Source organism: Diabrotica undecimpunctata, unplaced genomic scaffold, assembly GCF_040954645.1.
Source record: "Diabrotica undecimpunctata isolate CICGRU unplaced genomic scaffold, icDiaUnde3 ctg00000593.1, whole genome shotgun sequence".
In the NCBI taxonomy this organism is placed as follows: domain Eukaryota; kingdom Metazoa; phylum Arthropoda; class Insecta; order Coleoptera; family Chrysomelidae; genus Diabrotica; species Diabrotica undecimpunctata.
Genome location: NW_027311900.1, coordinates 581106 through 599566, shown reverse-complemented (window position 1 = coordinate 599566; position 18461 = coordinate 581106). Strand labels below are relative to the sequence as shown.

Sequence of the window (18461 nt, the reverse complement as noted above, 5' to 3'; positions counted from 1 at the left end):
TCTAAAATCTTTTATAACCCTCCAGAACTCAGTCATCAGCAAACATTAAACACTTCCTGCTAAATCTAAAATATTCCTGCTAAATATGGCAGCCCGAGGAATGCTTTAATTTCAACTGTCAGTATTTGTAGCATCCCTAGGCTGTGAGTATCTATTTTTTATGCTGTCAATATATTTGTATGTGTGACAAACATCTCTGTTACCATCAAATAAATAGTTAAATGTTTGTAGAACTTGTAGAGACTTTTTGTGGTCCCATTACACTTGGCAGCTTTTTGACTAGGTTATGATGGTTAATGGTTTTTTGCAGCAGGATACAGAATTTTTCTCCAATGCATGGATTCTACAGCTTTCCCATCTTTCTTATCATGAGCAGCGAAGTGTTAATTGGTTAATTCCACCTGTCATTGTTTTGTTTTTATTTAAAAAGTAAACTACATTGGAGTTTTGTTTTTCAGGTGAAAGTAACAAATTCCATGTTAAGTTCAATGATACCAGAGTATGCAAATCGTTTTTGCTTAGTTGCTGTCCCCACGAGATTTTATCTTCCACAGTAAGTGCCTTACATCCTTTCCCTATAGAATTATATATAATGCACACTGAATAATTATACAAACTTGACCGTTTTTATTTCACAATTTTATTGTTGCCGGTGACTAATAACGCACTGTGTTTTCAGAAACTTCAATTATCTATAATAAGATGAGGAATAGGTGTTTGGTTTTGTATGTAAGTACTATGACGTACGTATAAAATTTAAATTTAATAGGTATATATACATGTTGATATATATAGACGAAATCTCACCAAATATTATTTTCCGAGGGTTTAGCTTACAAGTCTCACATAGTAAGAAATTAAAAGGAATACTTTATTGTAAATACAAAACATCCATTATCAATAATAATACATCTATGATTTTTTATACATATAGTTTGACATAAATATTCGTGACATCTGTGGAAGCTATAAATGTTTTTCAAGCTTTAAATTGATTTTTGTCTTTTTTTTTCTTAAAGACTTAAGTATATCTGTTTTCATTAATATTAGCTTTTCTTTACTTCACTAGTGTTTACTAATTTGTATAAGTTTTTATAAGCAATCAGCTTGTTTTTTTCAACAAATCTTTTCCGTTTTTCTTTAGCATTATGATTTTCCTACAGTCAGCTGCCATTTAAAATCATCTATCTTGGGTCATATCAATTGACTTCTTTTTTCGTTACAGTTACGATTTCCCAATCAAACCATCAATAGCTCCCAATGAGTGAAATACAGGGTGATTATTGACAGTGTGAAAACGACAGGGTTATATATCTTTTTATTAACAAAAATTTTAAAAAACTTTATTGGAACTTTTGGTAGATATATTATGGAAGGGTTCAGTGGCAAACAACATTTTTTTAGGGGGTCTCACTAAGGAGAAGTAATACCAACTTATGTTCTTTAATTGAGAGACCCTATATATTTTAATACTTACTTTGCAACATTTTATTATGGGGATAATAATCCTTCACAGTTTTATTCACCAGAAATAAGATCAATCAACTTTAATAAGGAAAAAATAGGAATAATTTACCAACATTGAAAAATTACCTAACAACCAGAATTAATTTTGCAAAAATAGAAAAATTATAATCAATGTTCGAAATGCCCCCCATTTTATTATAATTGTCACCTTTTTCTTACAGAACTTACAAAACTGAGTATATGAACTGTCTTTATTTTACTAAATGGTTGATGAATGATTTGTAATAATTCTTCCTTGGTGTTAAAGTCAGTATTATAAATATTGTTTTTTAAAATCCCTAAATAAAAAAATCAGGAGAATTTAAAATAGTTCTATTTTACATAATTGTAAAATTTTGAAAAATGACTTAAGTGTATTAGAGGGATCAAAACTGCATTTTCTATATATTTGTAAATCGTCATAATTGTACTTACGAAATCCTCTGTCAGGGCGAAATTCGTAAGTACAATTTTGATGATTTACAAATATGTAGAAAATGCAGTTTCTTTAAGATCTTTAACGACGTTTCGGCCACTGTCAAGTGAGGTAGTAATGCTTCTTGCTGATGTTACTTTAATATAATTGAAAGATAAGAAAAAGTTGCTTAAAATGGATGTTGCACTGCATATCTATTGGTTCAAGGTAAAAGTTGGCAGGCGTTTCATCGACGTTGACATTAAAAGGCATGGAAAAAATGTTAAATGACGGTTCAATCTCCTTAAAATCTAGAAATCTCTTCTCAAATTCCTTGTGCAGTTTCTTCAGTTGTTGAGCGAACCTTTGTAAGTTTTCTTCTGAGACAGGTGTCATACAGCTCATTTATCTCTATACATCTGGAAAATAATTTAAACTGCAGTGTGAAGGCTTTTAAATGCCTTGCCTTGAAGCTTCATATATAATTTATTTAGGTGTGACAGCAAATCTGTAACAAAAGCGAATTCAGGAAGCCAATTTTGTCAGACATGATCTTAAAGTCATACTCTCTCATACCCATACAAAATACTCTCTCAAATGCATTACCGCAGCCTAAAAAATCTCTTAGAACCTCTTGGAATTGTCTATGCATCAAACTTTGTGAAAGTATTGTGTTTATAAGTTTAACAACCACGCTCAATACGGGTTTTATGCTAAGAGCTGCTTTACACAACACATCCTGGTGTATTAAGCAGTGCAGAAATAATACATTATTATGAGGATTTTCTTTACAAAATATTCCCATAAACCCCACATTCCTGTCACCATATTGAGTGTTTCATCTGTGGATATATTACATAATTTTTCTTTAGGCAAGTTTAACTTGAAATAACCTGAAAACAAGAATCGTAAATAATTTGTCCTGTAGTATTTCCTTTCAGTGATTGCAAGCTTGATAATTCTTCGGTAATAATTTTGAAATCTTGATCAATTCCTCTAATAAAAATCAGCAACTGGGCAGTATCGCTCACGTCTGCATCTCGTCTGTGCTCTCGTCAATGGTCATCGAAAAGTATTCAAAGCGTTTGCATTTTTCTTTGCAACTGTGACGATAAATTTACAGCGATGCCGACAATTCGATCAGTTATCGACCTTCGTGATAAAGCTAAAGACGGAATCGTGTTAATTTTTTCTGGACAAATAATGTTGCCTACAGCTACCATACATTCTTTTACGAATTCACCATCCGATAATGTGTTGTTGCTTTTAGCAATTTTGTAAGCTACAACATAACTTGCCAATGTTACAGCCTTGTAAGTGTCTGATTGCTTCGTAAACACGTTTTGCTGCCCACGTAACTTATCCTTTTGCCTTTCAACAAAAGACTTTCTCTCTGCCTCTGTTATATGCTTGTATTTTGTATTTGCATGTTTTTTAGAGAAGTGTTTAGACAAATTAAAATCTTTAAAAACTGCAACTGATTCATTACAAATGAGCCACACTGAATTATTCAAATGCTTGTGTAGCTTGTAGAAAGGATATAATTTTTACCAACTAGGTACTCAGGTTGGGATTTCAGAACAGAATCTATCGGCAGCCGAAACATAATATCCACCATAAAAATATATAGGATTGGGCGGCCAAGCAACCGGGATATTCTTCGAATTGTTGGTTTCAGAACACATACCATAAATCCATAGCTGTTTAGATACCCACATACCAATAAACATTGTTCTGACAAGTATTACAACTCCCGGTAAGGGTCTAAAATAAATATTTATTTGAAAATATATAAGAGAAAAGGAATTTTTCCGTTTACCTCGTCAAGAGACCACTCAAAGAAAATTTTCGTGGAGATGAATGGTGGAGAGCTTACGGACGGTCCAATTTTGACGCGGTCAAGGTCCTAACCATTAGGACTACAGTTTTATCCTTTGGGGGTAGGTTAGATGCCTTCGCGCTCGGCGGATATATGGCGTGAGCAACATTAATTTGAATATTTACTAGGAATTATAATATTAAATTTTTTAAAGCTAACGGCGCTGTTAAATTTCTGTTAGAATGATTGGGAATAGGAATAATAATAACTATTATTGTAGTTTGTCTTGATTTTTATTTATTTTTCTTGGGTTGTCATATTTATTATCTTTATCTGAAAGGACCTTCGCCTCATCTGCAACTTGAGGCGATTTTCTATTATATATTGCAACGCGATTTAAGTCACTACTAACCTGTTCTCCGATTACTGAACCCCTTATCGCGTTTTTCTCAAAAATATTTATATAGGCCAAATGCAGAGGCAGTGAAATATTTGAAAATACAGAAGTATAATGATTATAAGTGATCAATATTTACAAAGTTGAACTTTTAACAAATATGTTCACTTGTTCGCCTAATACGTTCTTCTGAAATTATTGTTTTTTGTTGGTTAGATTCCACTTGATGTTAAAAACGAAAATTAAGACGAATGGTTAAATAAATACTTTGGTGTTCCTTTTAGTTTCTTACGAATTCTTTATTCTTTGTTGCGGTATCGAAGGTATAGTAACAATTTAAAAAAATGTAGAGTGAGAATTGATATTGAAGCAGATTCTTGACATTGGTAAGTAAAATAAACATTGAAAAGTATTGATTTTGTATTAGGGATTTCAGGTCTCCCATATTTTGGAACACCACAACTAACTCATCATCATTTTGTTTTGTATTCACTTAATGTATTACTTTAAATATTTCTTTTAGTTGTTAGTATAGAAATTTAATTGGGGTATTTATAACAGAGTGCTTTTAGTAGATAACGGACTGCAATCAAACAGCATGACTTGGGTATTTTGTCTTATCTAAAGAATGTTAACTATAGTCACTATATCTTTTACAAATAACTATTTTATAATAGATACCGGAAGAGTGAGAACATATTGTGAGGAAAAATATAAACAAAAAACAGTTCGGCAAGGTGACTTCTTATCGCCTTTTTGTTGTTTATTACGTTGTTAGACCAGGTAGTAAATACATTACCAAACGTATTATAAACACAGTAACTATCAAATAAAAATGATTAAAAATTGTGTTACAAGAAATTAATCCACAATCTAAATTGAAAGAACGAAAAATCCCTGAAAAAAAAACAAATTACGCTCATAGCAGATGAAAAAAGGAAATAAAATTAATAGAAATAAGAATATGTAGATATTTGTAATATAACAAATTGGAGAGTGGATCTGAACGAGAATTTATGTCAAAAATATCGATTACATCAATATTTAGATATAAAAAGTTGAACAGCATGGCATGTAGATGGCGCTACTGATAAATCGACGTGATTTACGAACTAAAATCTTCAAATATAATCTGTCAAAAGTTTTTTCATCTTTCTCGTGACTTGAGTTTTCCTCCTCTACCAGTAGGTTTCCATTTTAATGGAATGTTACTTTTCCCTTTCTTGTGATGACGTGCTAGCGGAGCGAGAAGCTGGGATATCGAGAGGGATAAGGTTCTTGAGATATCTGAGACGACGAACTTTGAGGTCACCAGGTGAAATCTTCGCCTATTGCAAATCGTGTTCATATATCTCATACTTGTGTCTTCGGCGGAATTCTTAATTTCTTTGATTGGTCCTAAGATTTTTCTCTAAATTTTACTATTTTTTATTTCAAGTGTTCGTAACACAGCTTTAGGTTTAAATATAAACGTCGACTTTTAAACAAATCTTTGCACGTTGAATGCACTTTCTAATTTTGAACAGCATTTGCAGCATTTTCGGAACCAAGGTGTAATAAACTCTCCAAGGTATTTAAACTTTTTTAACTGTTTGACTGTTTTTTGTTGTATTTTCATTAACGATGATGAATGATTGATGTCCATAATAAACTCAGTTTTATTAAATGAAAAGGTGACAGCTATTTTTTGTCTATAGCACGTTTCTTATTACTCCAGTCCAGAGACGAAAATGCCACTGAACTTTTAAAAATCATACGAACAAGCTGAATTTTGCCGAGAATATTAATTTCGGGACCTCAAAAAAGATACAAAAAAGTTAACCACTTTTACCCCCGGGTTTCCCCCTAAAAACGCAAAAAAATCGATTTACCAAGAATCCGTACACTGTAGAAAAAAATGTTTCAAATAAAAAATGTAGCTGAGATAATTTTAAACAAAAATGTTTATAAGCATTTTTTGTGTAAAATGAACTGTTCTCTTAGAAACAACGCTTGAAGTGACCGTCGATTTTTCATGTCAGTTACGCGCGCGAAATCAATGTTCCAATAAAATTTGTATCAGTCCGGCGGTAAAAATTCGATATATTTTGATTCAAGTGACCTATCGACAAAAATCAATTGAAATATGATTAAAAAACTGTCACACAACAAACATCATTCTATTTAAGTTGATCCAAAACATTTAAAACTTTTTTTCAATTACATTAGTACGTTTTCTAAAAGAACAAAACTTAAACTACACCCAAAACTGTCTTCTTAAAAGCATTTTCCGTTACGTGTATCCTTTGTAATGTAAAACATTAAATTCTGCGATTTTTATTCATATTTTAAATGCCCCATATTTGTTAGCACAGCTCACAATTGAAATTTCATGTCATAGGTTTTAAAGATTAAATTTCTAAAAATGGAAATTTTACTACAACTGGTCAATGAAATTGATCAATTTTATTAATCTCACTACGAGAATCGTAAAACATGGCAAAAATCGCGCCAGGTTAATTTATTTAACACTTTTATAAAAACTTAGTTTATTCTCGGCAAAATACAAAAACTGCATACGAAAGCTGCACTCTTTGTCTTTAAAATGCATCTTGATTTCTGTCGATAGGACATTTGGATCAAAAGATATCGAATTTTTTCCGTCGAGTTGATACAAATTTTATTGAACATTGATTTTGAGCACGTAACTGACATGCAAAATCGACGGTCGCTTCAAGCGTTCTTTCTAAGAGAACGGTTTATTCTACACAAAAAATGCTTATAAACATTTTTATTTAAAATTATCTCAGCTACATTTTTTATTTGGAATATTTTTTTCTATGCCGTGCCGTGCGTGTTAATGCATTTATGAAACAGATGTGATACGTGTTATCATCTTGTCAAATTTTCAGATCCGAATTTTCCTGGTCCACCAGATCTTCTATTTCTCAATGTATTCAATATTTCGTATCGGCTGTGATATTCATTTTGATTTTCTTACGATCTTTCTTTTCGAAGACAGATGTTTGGTGATCCTTCTAACGCTATTAATGAATTTCCAGGTTTCTGTATCGGGTCTCTACGGTTTTGGTCGAAAGTTTCTCTTTTTCATGTAATATCAGTTTCTTGATCGAGTTTTTTTCCTTACGTAATCCTATAATTTTTGTCGGTTTTCGTACGTGTCCTTTTTTAGGTAGGACTCTTTTCTTAACTGTTTCTATTACCTTCGTCCTCGATATATTTTTACCAGTCCTCTTTACTCTACCTGATTATCTTAGCCTCGCCGGCAGCTGAGTGTATTGCTTCCTTAATGTCTTATCATCTTGTCTTTTCTGATATAAACTTCTTACGCTCTCTTCATTATGGTTTCTCTGTTGAGAAATGTTTCTATGCTGAGACGTTGGCCGTCATCATGTCTACAATTTTCTAAAACCTTTCTCTATGGGTTGATGCCCGAAATAAGTCTTCTACAACATTATTCAACATTATTCACTTCCTTGTATTATAAGGCAAAAGTAGGTGGTATTAAGGTCGTCTAATTATATGACCCAAGTATTCTGTCTTTTACTCTTTATAATGTTTATGAAAAGACGTCCTGAATTCATCATTTAAAGAACATTTTCATTGGAAGTATGCAAAAATCATGATATTTTTAGAATCCGTCCAGAGCTCCACAATTTGAATGTTACCTAATTTGTTTAGAATTATGGTTTTTAATGTCCATGTCTCCTAACCATATAATAGCATAGACCACACATAACATTTCAGGACCTTCTTGCATCTACAGATTTGTTGATAGATCAGCCACCTGTCGATGCATGTTATAATTAACCTTTATAATAATCCCCATTTCTACATCGTCCTTGTGCTGTTTTTCTTGATTCTGTTGATGTTGATGAAAGTACGTTAATTCTTCCAAGATCTATTCTGCACACCGGTCCATTAATCTTTCTCCGTTCATTTACTATATTTTTCCCCGCTAAATAAAACTAAAGTATGTAGATAAAAATGAAAACTTGAATCTTTTTTATATAGTGATTCATTATGAAAATGATATTTTCTTTAAAACTCAAACCACTGTTTGCAGAATTTAGTTTAAAGGATTTACTTAATACTTTTATTTGCGTTTACACCCCCCTGCGAGGGGGATTTTATGGGGAAGGGGAGGTAAAAGTGCTAAACTTTTTTGGGGTCCCAAAATTAATATTCTCCCCAAAATTCAGCTTGTTCGTATGATTTTTAGGGGTCAACTCTCTGACGACTGGACTATATACACTTTAGAGAAAAATGATTCAAATAATTTGTAGATCTAAAATAGTTCTTCCTCTCTGGAATGCCAACGGGCTAACCCAACGTGCCCAAGAGGTCAAAGCCTTTATAATCAAAAATAACATTGACATAATGCTGATATCTGAAACCCACAGCCACAGTTATTTCAAATGTCCTAATTATGTAATATACAGGATGAATCATCCAGCCGGTATGGTACACGGCGGAATTTGGCATTGGTAATGCCAAATATGTAATACCATTATGGTAATCTCTTCTCATGAAAACCCAGCCGTAGCATCATAATACAGTATAGGCTAACCTAACAGCAATTACTATTTTTATTGGGAATAAACCACAATTTAAGTTTAAAATAAGTTTATTTTTGACGTTTCAATTTCCACTTCAGAAATCGTTCTCATTAAAACATGCAAAAAATAATTTGTTCACTATATGATTGTATCAGCTGTCTTGTTCAAGGATTTGTCATTAGCTATCCCTCATGTATAGGCTTACCATAATTATGCAACTCTTAACCGGGACAGTAATGGTGGATAGGGTAAAGTATAAAAAAAACGATTAAGCTGCTGCCAAAAATTAATAAAATAACTATTTTTTGTACTATTCATACTTCTCGCTTGTATGTACTTTTTTTAATAAAATGTTATTTTTTGTAAAAATCGTTACATGTCATAATAAAGTTTAATTTACAGTATAGTAATGCTTGTACGGTAGACTCCAACATACGGCTTCTATCGTACGACCAAATATGTTTCATCATCGAGAAGACACGCTCTAAAGGAGCTGAGGTGCCTGGTAAGCACAAAATATATTGCACCATTTTTACCAGGTTGGGTGTATCGATGTGTTGTTCATGAAAATGTTTAAATAGTAGAACCCATTTGTCAACATAATCAATTTGTATCGTCGTGAAATTCCATTCATCATTCTTTGATGCTATAAAAACTTTCGTAAGTGACAGCTCGTCAAAAAGTTTGTCAGTATTAATATTTTGTCGATCGTCCGAACCGTGTATTTTGTTTATAATTTCAGCAGATCTTTTGATTTCGTCCCATTTCAATACGTGATTCAGTCCAATCCATTCGAAAATGTCGGCTCCTCCGAAACTGTCTTTCCACAATTCAATGTATGAAATGCATCGTCGGTAAAAATCAGTTACTTCTGTTTGAAATTTATCAATATCCTGGCTACTACCAAGGTTCTTTAATAATAATTGTTTCGCTCTTTGTGGTACAAAATTGCTGTCCATGCGTTCTTGAAGATTAGATTTCAATCTTCTTAATATAATGTCAGTCGCACTTGCTTCTTTTTTTTCCATGAGTAGTACAGTCTTGTTAAAATTGTTTAATTGTCCATGCACAAACCAAAAATATAACTCACCCGTTTCACTTTCAAAAAAATCTCGCATTGCACGTGGACAGTTATCTTGGGAAAGGAAATATGCTTTTAGTCCTTCGAATAAATTTAGAATTTTCTCAATTGCCGGTAAAAGAGAAAGAAATCTGGTACTTCCATGTTCAATTAGGTTTTTATATTCCACATCTACACATTCACAGAATTCCTTCAACTGAGTTACTCGAACTGTGTAGATATGAAAATGTTTATATATTTTGACAACTAGTGCTTCAGTTTCGATTGGTAAACCATCCACAGCATTTTGAAGTGCATTGTGTACAATATGTGCGCCACATCCAATTCCTACAATATCTACACCGAGTTCTTGTTTAAGTCTTCTGTAATCATTATTTTGTCCTCTTCTATGCACACCTCCGAAATTTGTATTACAATTGTCGCCACAAAATGCAGCTACTTTTTTTATAATGGCATGACGACGTAATGTTGAAATTATATTTTGAGTCAATATTTCTGATGTCTCACCCTGAACGGACTCAAAATTCAATAGTTTGTACACTTTCTAATGGAAAAAAGTATCTAACAATAATCGGTGCCAGTTTGATGTGCTTTTTATTTGAGGTGTCGTTAGTAACACTTACGAAAAAAGTCTTCTGTAAGTCGGTGTGTAACTCTGACAAAGACAAAGGTGCCGACACATTTAAAATGATCGCTTCACATTTAGCCTCTTTAGCTGCAATAATTAAATCTTTTTGAATGGGATCATCATTAAAAAAAAATTGATAGAAGTACTTGCAATCGCCGTTACACCAGTCTTGTGTTTTGCATACTTTAAGTGATCTTTACTATCTGTTCGCCCACCGTGTGCAATTGAAAATTCTGAAAAACATTGCTGGCATTTCACCCTGTTATTGTCACTACAAAGCTTTTTTATAAAAGGATAATCTTTTCCAAGTTCGCTTGTGAATTTGCAATATCTTTTCGGCATTTTAAATCAAACACATCAATTAAATAAAACACGAAGTGTTTTCGTATTTTACCACCGTTCACAAAAAAACGAAATGTAATCGCACTGCAAATGATTAGGGTAAACTGAGATCTGTTTTCTTTAAATTCGTCGATTCTTGATTTTTTTAATGTTTATATTCGTTAACGACTCACTGAAATAATGTGTTTAAGAAATGTGATACGGTGAATTGCTGAATTGGTAATTTTGATGATTTCGAGAATTGAGCACGTCTTCTGTGGGAAGCATATTAAAATATCAATCAGATGTGCAGTCATCATTATTAGAATTGGTTATATAATACGAACGTAAATAATCTTATTTATTATCAGTAAATATAAATCCACGAGAAAAAAAATCGTTCGTGTGAAATCACTTAACAAAAATTCAAAATTACGACAGTTTTGTTAAACCGGGACAAAATGACAAACCGGTCGGGACTCCGGGACCGATGTCTAAAACTGGGACAATCCCGGTTAAACCGGGACGTATGGTAAGCCTACTCATGTACCTTTTATAATCTTCAAAAACCTGTATAAGATTTTTTCAGCTATATTTTCCTTCACTGGTCTAGTTTTTAAGAGGAATTGTTGCTGCTTTGGAGACAAATATCAAGACCATCTAAGTGGAAACACTTCTAGAAACACTTTTTTCTTTTGTTTGCATTTTTCGGTAAGTTTTTTTCTTTTATTTACATTGTCCTTCACTTCTTTGTCATGGAGTGTTCAACTTTGGAAAAAAATTATTCTTATTTATCTTTCTTTCACCAAGAACTTCCTTGAAGACCAAAGGTTGTTAAAATAACAGAGATAAATCACCAAGTTCTACTGGATAGTGTGACAACCGTCTATAAATTACTTCTAGAGAAGAAAGACATTTATTCATTCACTTTTTTGTTTGTTTTTTAGACAGTTTCTCTTTTGATACGCCTTTTTATTCGCATTGCATTCCTAAAATCCTACATCAATTATTATAGAATCAATGTTTTGTCTGATCTTTGTCAATTCTATCTAAAATTACTCAAATAATGGACAACTTACAGAACCTATAGAAATAGGCAGCGGAATAAGACTAGGGGATTCATTGAGCCCTTTAATTTGATCATAGATGAAATCATCAAAAGCGTTAACAAAGGAAGAGGATACAGAATGGGAAACAAAGAAATTAAAATACTCTGTTACGCAAACGACGCAATATTGATAGCCCAAGATGAAGATAGTCTGCAGACTATCCAAAGACTGGTCAACAGATTTAACATAAGAGCAATAGAATTTAATATGACAATCTCATCTCAGAAAACTAAAACAACAGTAGTCAGCAAGGAACCAACCAGGTGTAAAATAGAAATTAATGGCATCAGTATTGAATAATAGTGTTGCCCAAAATCGGTCTTGGTCTTGCAGTCTTGGTCTTGTTCTTGCGTTCCAAGACCAAGACCGCCTAATTTTAGCAAGACCAAGACTAAGACTGACCGTGTAAGATTTACGCAAGAACTCTGCGAGACTCTTGCGTCTTGCAGTTAGAACGGAGTGTCGTTTTAGCGAGTATTGTAGTTCTGGTATATGCTTAAATATTCTGAGACGCAAAAAATATGTACATAATAAAAATTTGAAAAACTGGACTTATGCGCATTACGAACAATACCATAAACATACATCAAAATCAATTTGACACGTGCTCAGAGATCATAATTATAATGTAAAAATAAAATATTTTGTACATTCTTTTCCAGCATACGACTTCTTCGCTGTGAAATTAATTGTCCAGATTTTGAGAATAGCCGCCCTCTAATCATAAAGTAATCTTGCATTGTTACGCCGACAGTAATATCGTATCGAAATTTTTTAAAAATATATCACCTTAGCTAAAAAAATATAACACTTATTATTACGGACACCCACTTAATAATTCAATTTTTTTCCCATTATAATTTAGTTAAGAGGAATCTAAATAAACAAATCTTATCGGTCTAAGACTAAACATTGTTTCTGCTGAGTGTGCGATGAGATCATTCGGTTAAACCAAATTTGCTGAAAGAGCGCGACTAATATTCAAAAGATTATTAATAACAGATAATGTCGCTTACCATGTAAACAAAATACCGAAATGTTTAGAATAACGAAGTAACGATATATAATTCTCGGTTTGTTATTAGATACTTAGGGTATTGAATAGTAACGGACATTTATAGTAGTAGTTACTTTTTCGACATCACTAAACTTCATTTGACAAGTTTACAATTTGACATGGGGAACAAAGATTCAAATAGTTTTAGTCGGATTAGTGAGCGTTGGAATTATAGATATAAAAGACCTAAACGAAATTTGATGAGTTTTTCGAAGTAATTCATGCATCTCATATCTTTTCACAAAAAAGAATTACAAATATTTCTTCCTGAAAAACCAAAATTCTGCTTCCTAAAAAAATGTTCCTACTACTTTATTTTGGTAAATTAATGTATTTATTAAGTAGATATCTCCTTAATTTAAAATAACTTCTTTTGATTATCATTGCTTTCTTACCTATTCTTTATTTTTTCAAGTTAGTTTTTCATATAAAAGTAGAGCTAAGATTGTTAATAACATTTATGTTGCTTTAATAAGTGGATTATAGTTTGTTATCTTATCACCTAAAGAATATGTACCATTGTTACCTGTATGTGGATTTTTGCCACGTACCAATCTTTTTTAAGATTTCCATTTCATATGGTGGAGGTCCATCAATACCTTTCTAGACAGAAAATGTTCTTTAAAATACAGTCAAGTTTATGTCATTAATTTGGTTTTTTTGTGTTTTAACCATGTTTGATTGACTTTCGTGGGGCATGGTAGATAGCTGGGTTAGTTAGAGCATAGGCACGGATCGCTTAGATCGTGGCTTCAAAGACTCTTGCTGCAAGACCAAGACCGGGAGTGCAAGACCAGGTGTATTGGCGCAAGACCCAGTCCTATGAATACTGGGCCCAGAACCACCATAGCTATACTACTTTAATATTCGTCAAAGTATTTATCGTTTAGTTGGACATGTACCAAAACGCGATATTGTAATAATTTTTAGTGCTCAAAATATTTCTGTGTCAACGATTTGCCAGACATTAAAGAGTGCGAAAATGGCATACCATGCCTTAATTTGCCCAAAAGTGGAAGACAAAGAGTTTTCACTCCTGTTCGGGAACAGAGATCAATTCAGAGTATGGAGAATCAATTAGGAAAGTCTTTCACGAATGACTGTAAGTAGAACAATTTCTAGAAATAATTTAAAACGATATAGAAGAAACAAAGCTCATAAGTACACACCAGCCCAGTTAGAAAAAATTCCTAGATGTTACCGTGCATTGAGACGTATTCATTTTCCTGGTAAAATTCTCATTATTGATGATGAAAAGTATTCTACTTTATCCAATTCCGAAATGAAGGGCAACGACGGGTTTTATACACGCAATGTTCAAGATACACCGGACGAAGGTTTAAGGGAAAAGTGAAATTTGCCTATAAAATTTTGGTATGGTGTGCCATCTCAGAAGCTGGTGTTTCACAGCCGTTTGTTGGACGTCTTCGCGGTGAAGCTCTCAATGCTGACAATTACGTTGACAGGTGTCTTACAAAGCTTGTTCAATTTATAAATACTCATCACCCCAATGATGAATTCATATTTTGGCTCGACCTAGCGTCATGTTATTACGCCAGGAGAACGACAGATTGGTTAACTGCTCAAAATATAAATTTTGTTCCCAAGCACGACGACCCTCCAAATGTGGCTGAGCCGAGAGGAGAGTTTTGGGCTGTTTTGAGTCGAATGGTGTATAATAATGGCTGGGAAGCCCAAAATGAAGATCAGCTAAGGCGAGGAATTTGCAAAAATTTCGTGAGATCGACTTAGAAACAGTCCAAAGACTTATTGCACATGCAAAACCAAATTTACGTGCCATCGAAGATCACGGACCTCTTTCTGTTCTATAAAAATACATTATAAAGCTTTATATATAGAATTATTTTTCTGTATTTAGTTAATAAAATAAACTTAATCTACAATTAGAAAATACATATTTATTTTTTCCGAAAACTTTAGACGTTATACTCCTTGATTCGGAACGATAAAGTCATTATTTTTCGAGGTATTTGAAGTTAAATGAAATGATGTGGCACAGTTATTTTGATTAATGTATTATAATTATATGTCGGTGTTTTTGGGTCATAGGATTGCATTTATTATGCAAATGAAATTTTAATCGCTGTCAACAACAAAAGATAATGTTGTTTATTGAATTTTCTTGAAACGAATAGATGCATTCAACATTTATAACAAATAATTCCAAATTTTTAACCCTTAACTGGAGAGACCCTATTTTAATACACAGAGAGACATGCCGTCTGACAGACTACAATGTAGGAGAGGGGATAAGAACTAAACTTACAAACTTTAATATATTTAATAGTACTCTAAAAGCTGTTTGTATTTGCTATTGAACACAGTAAAGAAACTCAAAATATTATCAGAGAATAAAAAAATAACTATGACTTTCTAGCAGCTAATCATTTACAGTTCGTGACAGTCACATGTTTTACTTTTCATTACAGTGAAAAAATAAATATACATCAAGTAAGTTTTTTTATATAAAATTCACTAACACATACTGGATTACGTAAAAATTAACTCGCGAAATTATTTTGATGTTGAAAAAAATGTCCAGCAACTGTAAAAGTTACATACAATTGGTACAAATTGGCTTCGTACACTGAAGACACACAGGTTTTCTACATCGGCCACAAAGGTATTTTGTCATACGGTTCTTCTTGCGAGGGCACAAATAACATATTTTTCGCTTTTCTAGTACTAATGGCTCGTTATCATCTACTTGGTTATTCTAAGGAATTCCAAGACTACTCGCTATACTAGCACGAATTAGTCGCGGTACATGAAAATTACCCATTCTTCGCTTCATATGATCTTTTTTTTTTTTTTTTTAGCCCTTTTTCTATCCGAATTGTCGAATAAAGGCCTCTCCCATTTCTCGCCATTCATCCCTGTTGTGTGCTAGGCGTTTCCACATTGGTCCTGCGACTCTTTTGATATCGTCGCTCCAGCGCATTTGAGGTCTTCCTCTTGGTCTCTTCGCATCGTACGGTCGCCAGTTTCCGACTTCTTTGTTCCATCTACCATCTTCGAGACGTTCGTTGTGTCCAGCCCATTTCCATTTTAATTTAGCTGCTTGTTTCGCGGCGTCCTTTATTTTTGTTTTGTTCCGGATTGCTTCGTTCGTTTGCCGATCTATTAGTGAGATACCAAGCATCTGTCGTTCCATGGCTCGCTGAGTTTTTCGAATCTTGTCCATGTTCTTTTTTGTGAATGTCCAGGTTTGAGCTCCGTAAGTGAGAACGGGAAGGATACAAGAATCGAACACTTTGGTTCGAAGGTTTTGGGGTATCTTTTTGTCTTTCAGTATGTATGAGAGCTTTCCAAATGCGGCCCATCCCATTCTTACTCGTCTGCTTATTTCGGTAGTTTGGTTTTCTTTGTTTACCTTGATATTCTGACCCAGATATATGTATTCTTCTACATGTTCCACTTTTGTTCCTTGGATGGTTATCATCGGTTGATCATCTTTATTCGACATTAGCTTAGTTTTACTCAGATTCATTTTCAGTCCTTTTTTTATGGATTCCGTATGAAGCTCATCGATCATCGTCTTCAGTTCTTTCCAGCTGTCGGCTATTAGTACTACGTCATCTGCATATCTTAGATGGTTTAAATACTTTCCGTTTATCGACAGTCCCTTCGTTTCCCAATTTAGTGATTTAAAGATGTCTTCAAGTGCGGCAGTAAATAGTTTTGGAGATATGGTGTCTCCCTGTCTTACTCCTCGGTTGATTTTTATTGGCCCCGTTTTCATTCCGTTATCCATCGTGACTACCATTTCAGCGTGTTGGTATATATTATGTATTAATATCCTATATCTAGAATCTATTCTGCTGTTGACCAGTGCTTCCTCAATAGCCCATAATTCTATGCTGTCAAAAGCTTTCTCGTAGTCTATAAATGCTAAACAGATTGGTAAATTGTATTCGTTAACTTTTTCTATTAGGACCTTTAGTGTGTGAAGATGGTCACATGTACTGAACCCTTTTCTAAATCCGGCTTGCTCTACTGGTTGATATACATCGAACTTTGTTGTCAATCTATTTGTAATTATTTTTGTGAATGTTTTATAAAGTTGTGATAGTAGTGATATTGGACGATAATTTTTCAGATCTGTATTGTTCCCTTTTTTGTGTATTAATATTGTGTTAGCAGTATTCCATTCCCTTGGTATGTTTCCTTCAAATAGGCATTTATTAAAAAGTATTTTTAGGTACCTGATGACTTCTTCTCCTCCTTCTTTCAACATTTCTGCCAGAATTCCATCACTACCCGGTGCTTTATTTCTTTTCAATTCTTTAATTGCATGTTCTATTTCTACTTCGCTTATTTCGGGCATTACTTCAGAATTTACGTTTGTTATTTGTCTTTTTAGATTTTGCTTTGAAGAGTCGGGGGGATCGTTTCTTGAGCGGTATAACTCAGTATAGAAGTTTTCAACTATGTTTGATATCTGAGCTTTGCTTGTTTCTAGTTGGCCTTGTTGATTTTTTATAGTTATAATATTTTTCTTTCCTAATTTCGGTTTGGTATATTTCAGACTTTGATTTTTCTCTATCACTCTTTCTACATGTTCTTGTTGATGTTTTTTAATATCGTCTTTTATCTGTTTTCGTATGGCTCGATTAAGTTCTTTGTATTCTGTGGTATTTCTTTTGTTTAGTGACAGGAGCTCTTTTCGTTGTTTCAGCATATTCTTCGATTCTGCACTTATTTTTGATTTTTTGTTGTTATGGCGGGTTGCTACTTCTGAGCTAGCATTCAATAGTTCTTTTGTTATAACTGAGTTAATTTTATTAACGCTGAGTTGTTCTAGATTCAGTGCTTGGGCGGTTTTTAATTTGCTAGCATATTTTTCTTTATCGACTTTTAGCTTTTCTGTGTCTATTTGTATCGTGTTATTAAAGTTAATTCTACGTTTGCTATACTTAATCCTTAGTTTAGCTCTAACCATTCTGTGATCACTACCCAGAGAGACATTATTTATTACTGTTACATCTTCTACGATACCTTTCTTGTTACACATGATGTAATCGATTTCGTTCCTTGTTTTTCCGTCTGGTGATAACCACGTCCACTTTCTTTGCGGTTTTTTCTTATAAAATGTGTTCATTACGAAATATTTGTTGCTATGTAGGAAGTTAACCAGGGTTTCTCCTCTCTCATTTCTAACACCATAGCCGAATTCACCAATATAGTTTTCGCTTTCTTCTAGTCGTTGTCCAATCTTAGCGTTGAAATCTCCTATTATAAGTGTGTAAGTGCTGTGATAGTTCGTGTTGGTTTCTATTATTTTCTCGTAGAACTCATCTATCTCTTCATCGGGGTGTGTTGAAGTTGGGGCGTACACTTGAATGATTTTTAGGGTGATTTTCTCGTTTATATTCATCACAATCATTGCAATTCTTTCTGAGATTCCCACATATTGTTCTATTTTATTAGCATGTTTCTTAGAAACCAGAAATCCTACGCCGTTTAGACTTTGTTCTTTGTACGCTTCATATGATCTTCTACTAATTGTTTTGCTAATATTTTAGCAAAAGTAGATTTTTCTTGAATT

General features: G+C 33.2%; 1 protein-coding gene across 2 annotated transcripts in view; it reads left to right on the top strand.

Moving 5' to 3' along the window:
- The window catches only part of LOC140431205 (putative RNA-binding protein Luc7-like 2), a 51420-nt gene that overhangs the window by 1452 nt on the left and 31507 nt on the right, over window positions 1-18461 (top strand). The window contains exons 2-3 of one of the 2 annotated variants that reach the window (XM_072519131.1): window positions 459-553; window positions 680-729. In XM_072519131.1, coding sequence (XP_072375232.1) covers window positions 703-729 — 27 coding nt within the window. In that variant the 5' untranslated portion in view covers window positions 459-553; window positions 680-702. The remainder of the gene's footprint in view (window positions 1-458; window positions 554-679; window positions 730-18461) is intronic. The other variant, XM_072519130.1, reaches the window with a different exon arrangement.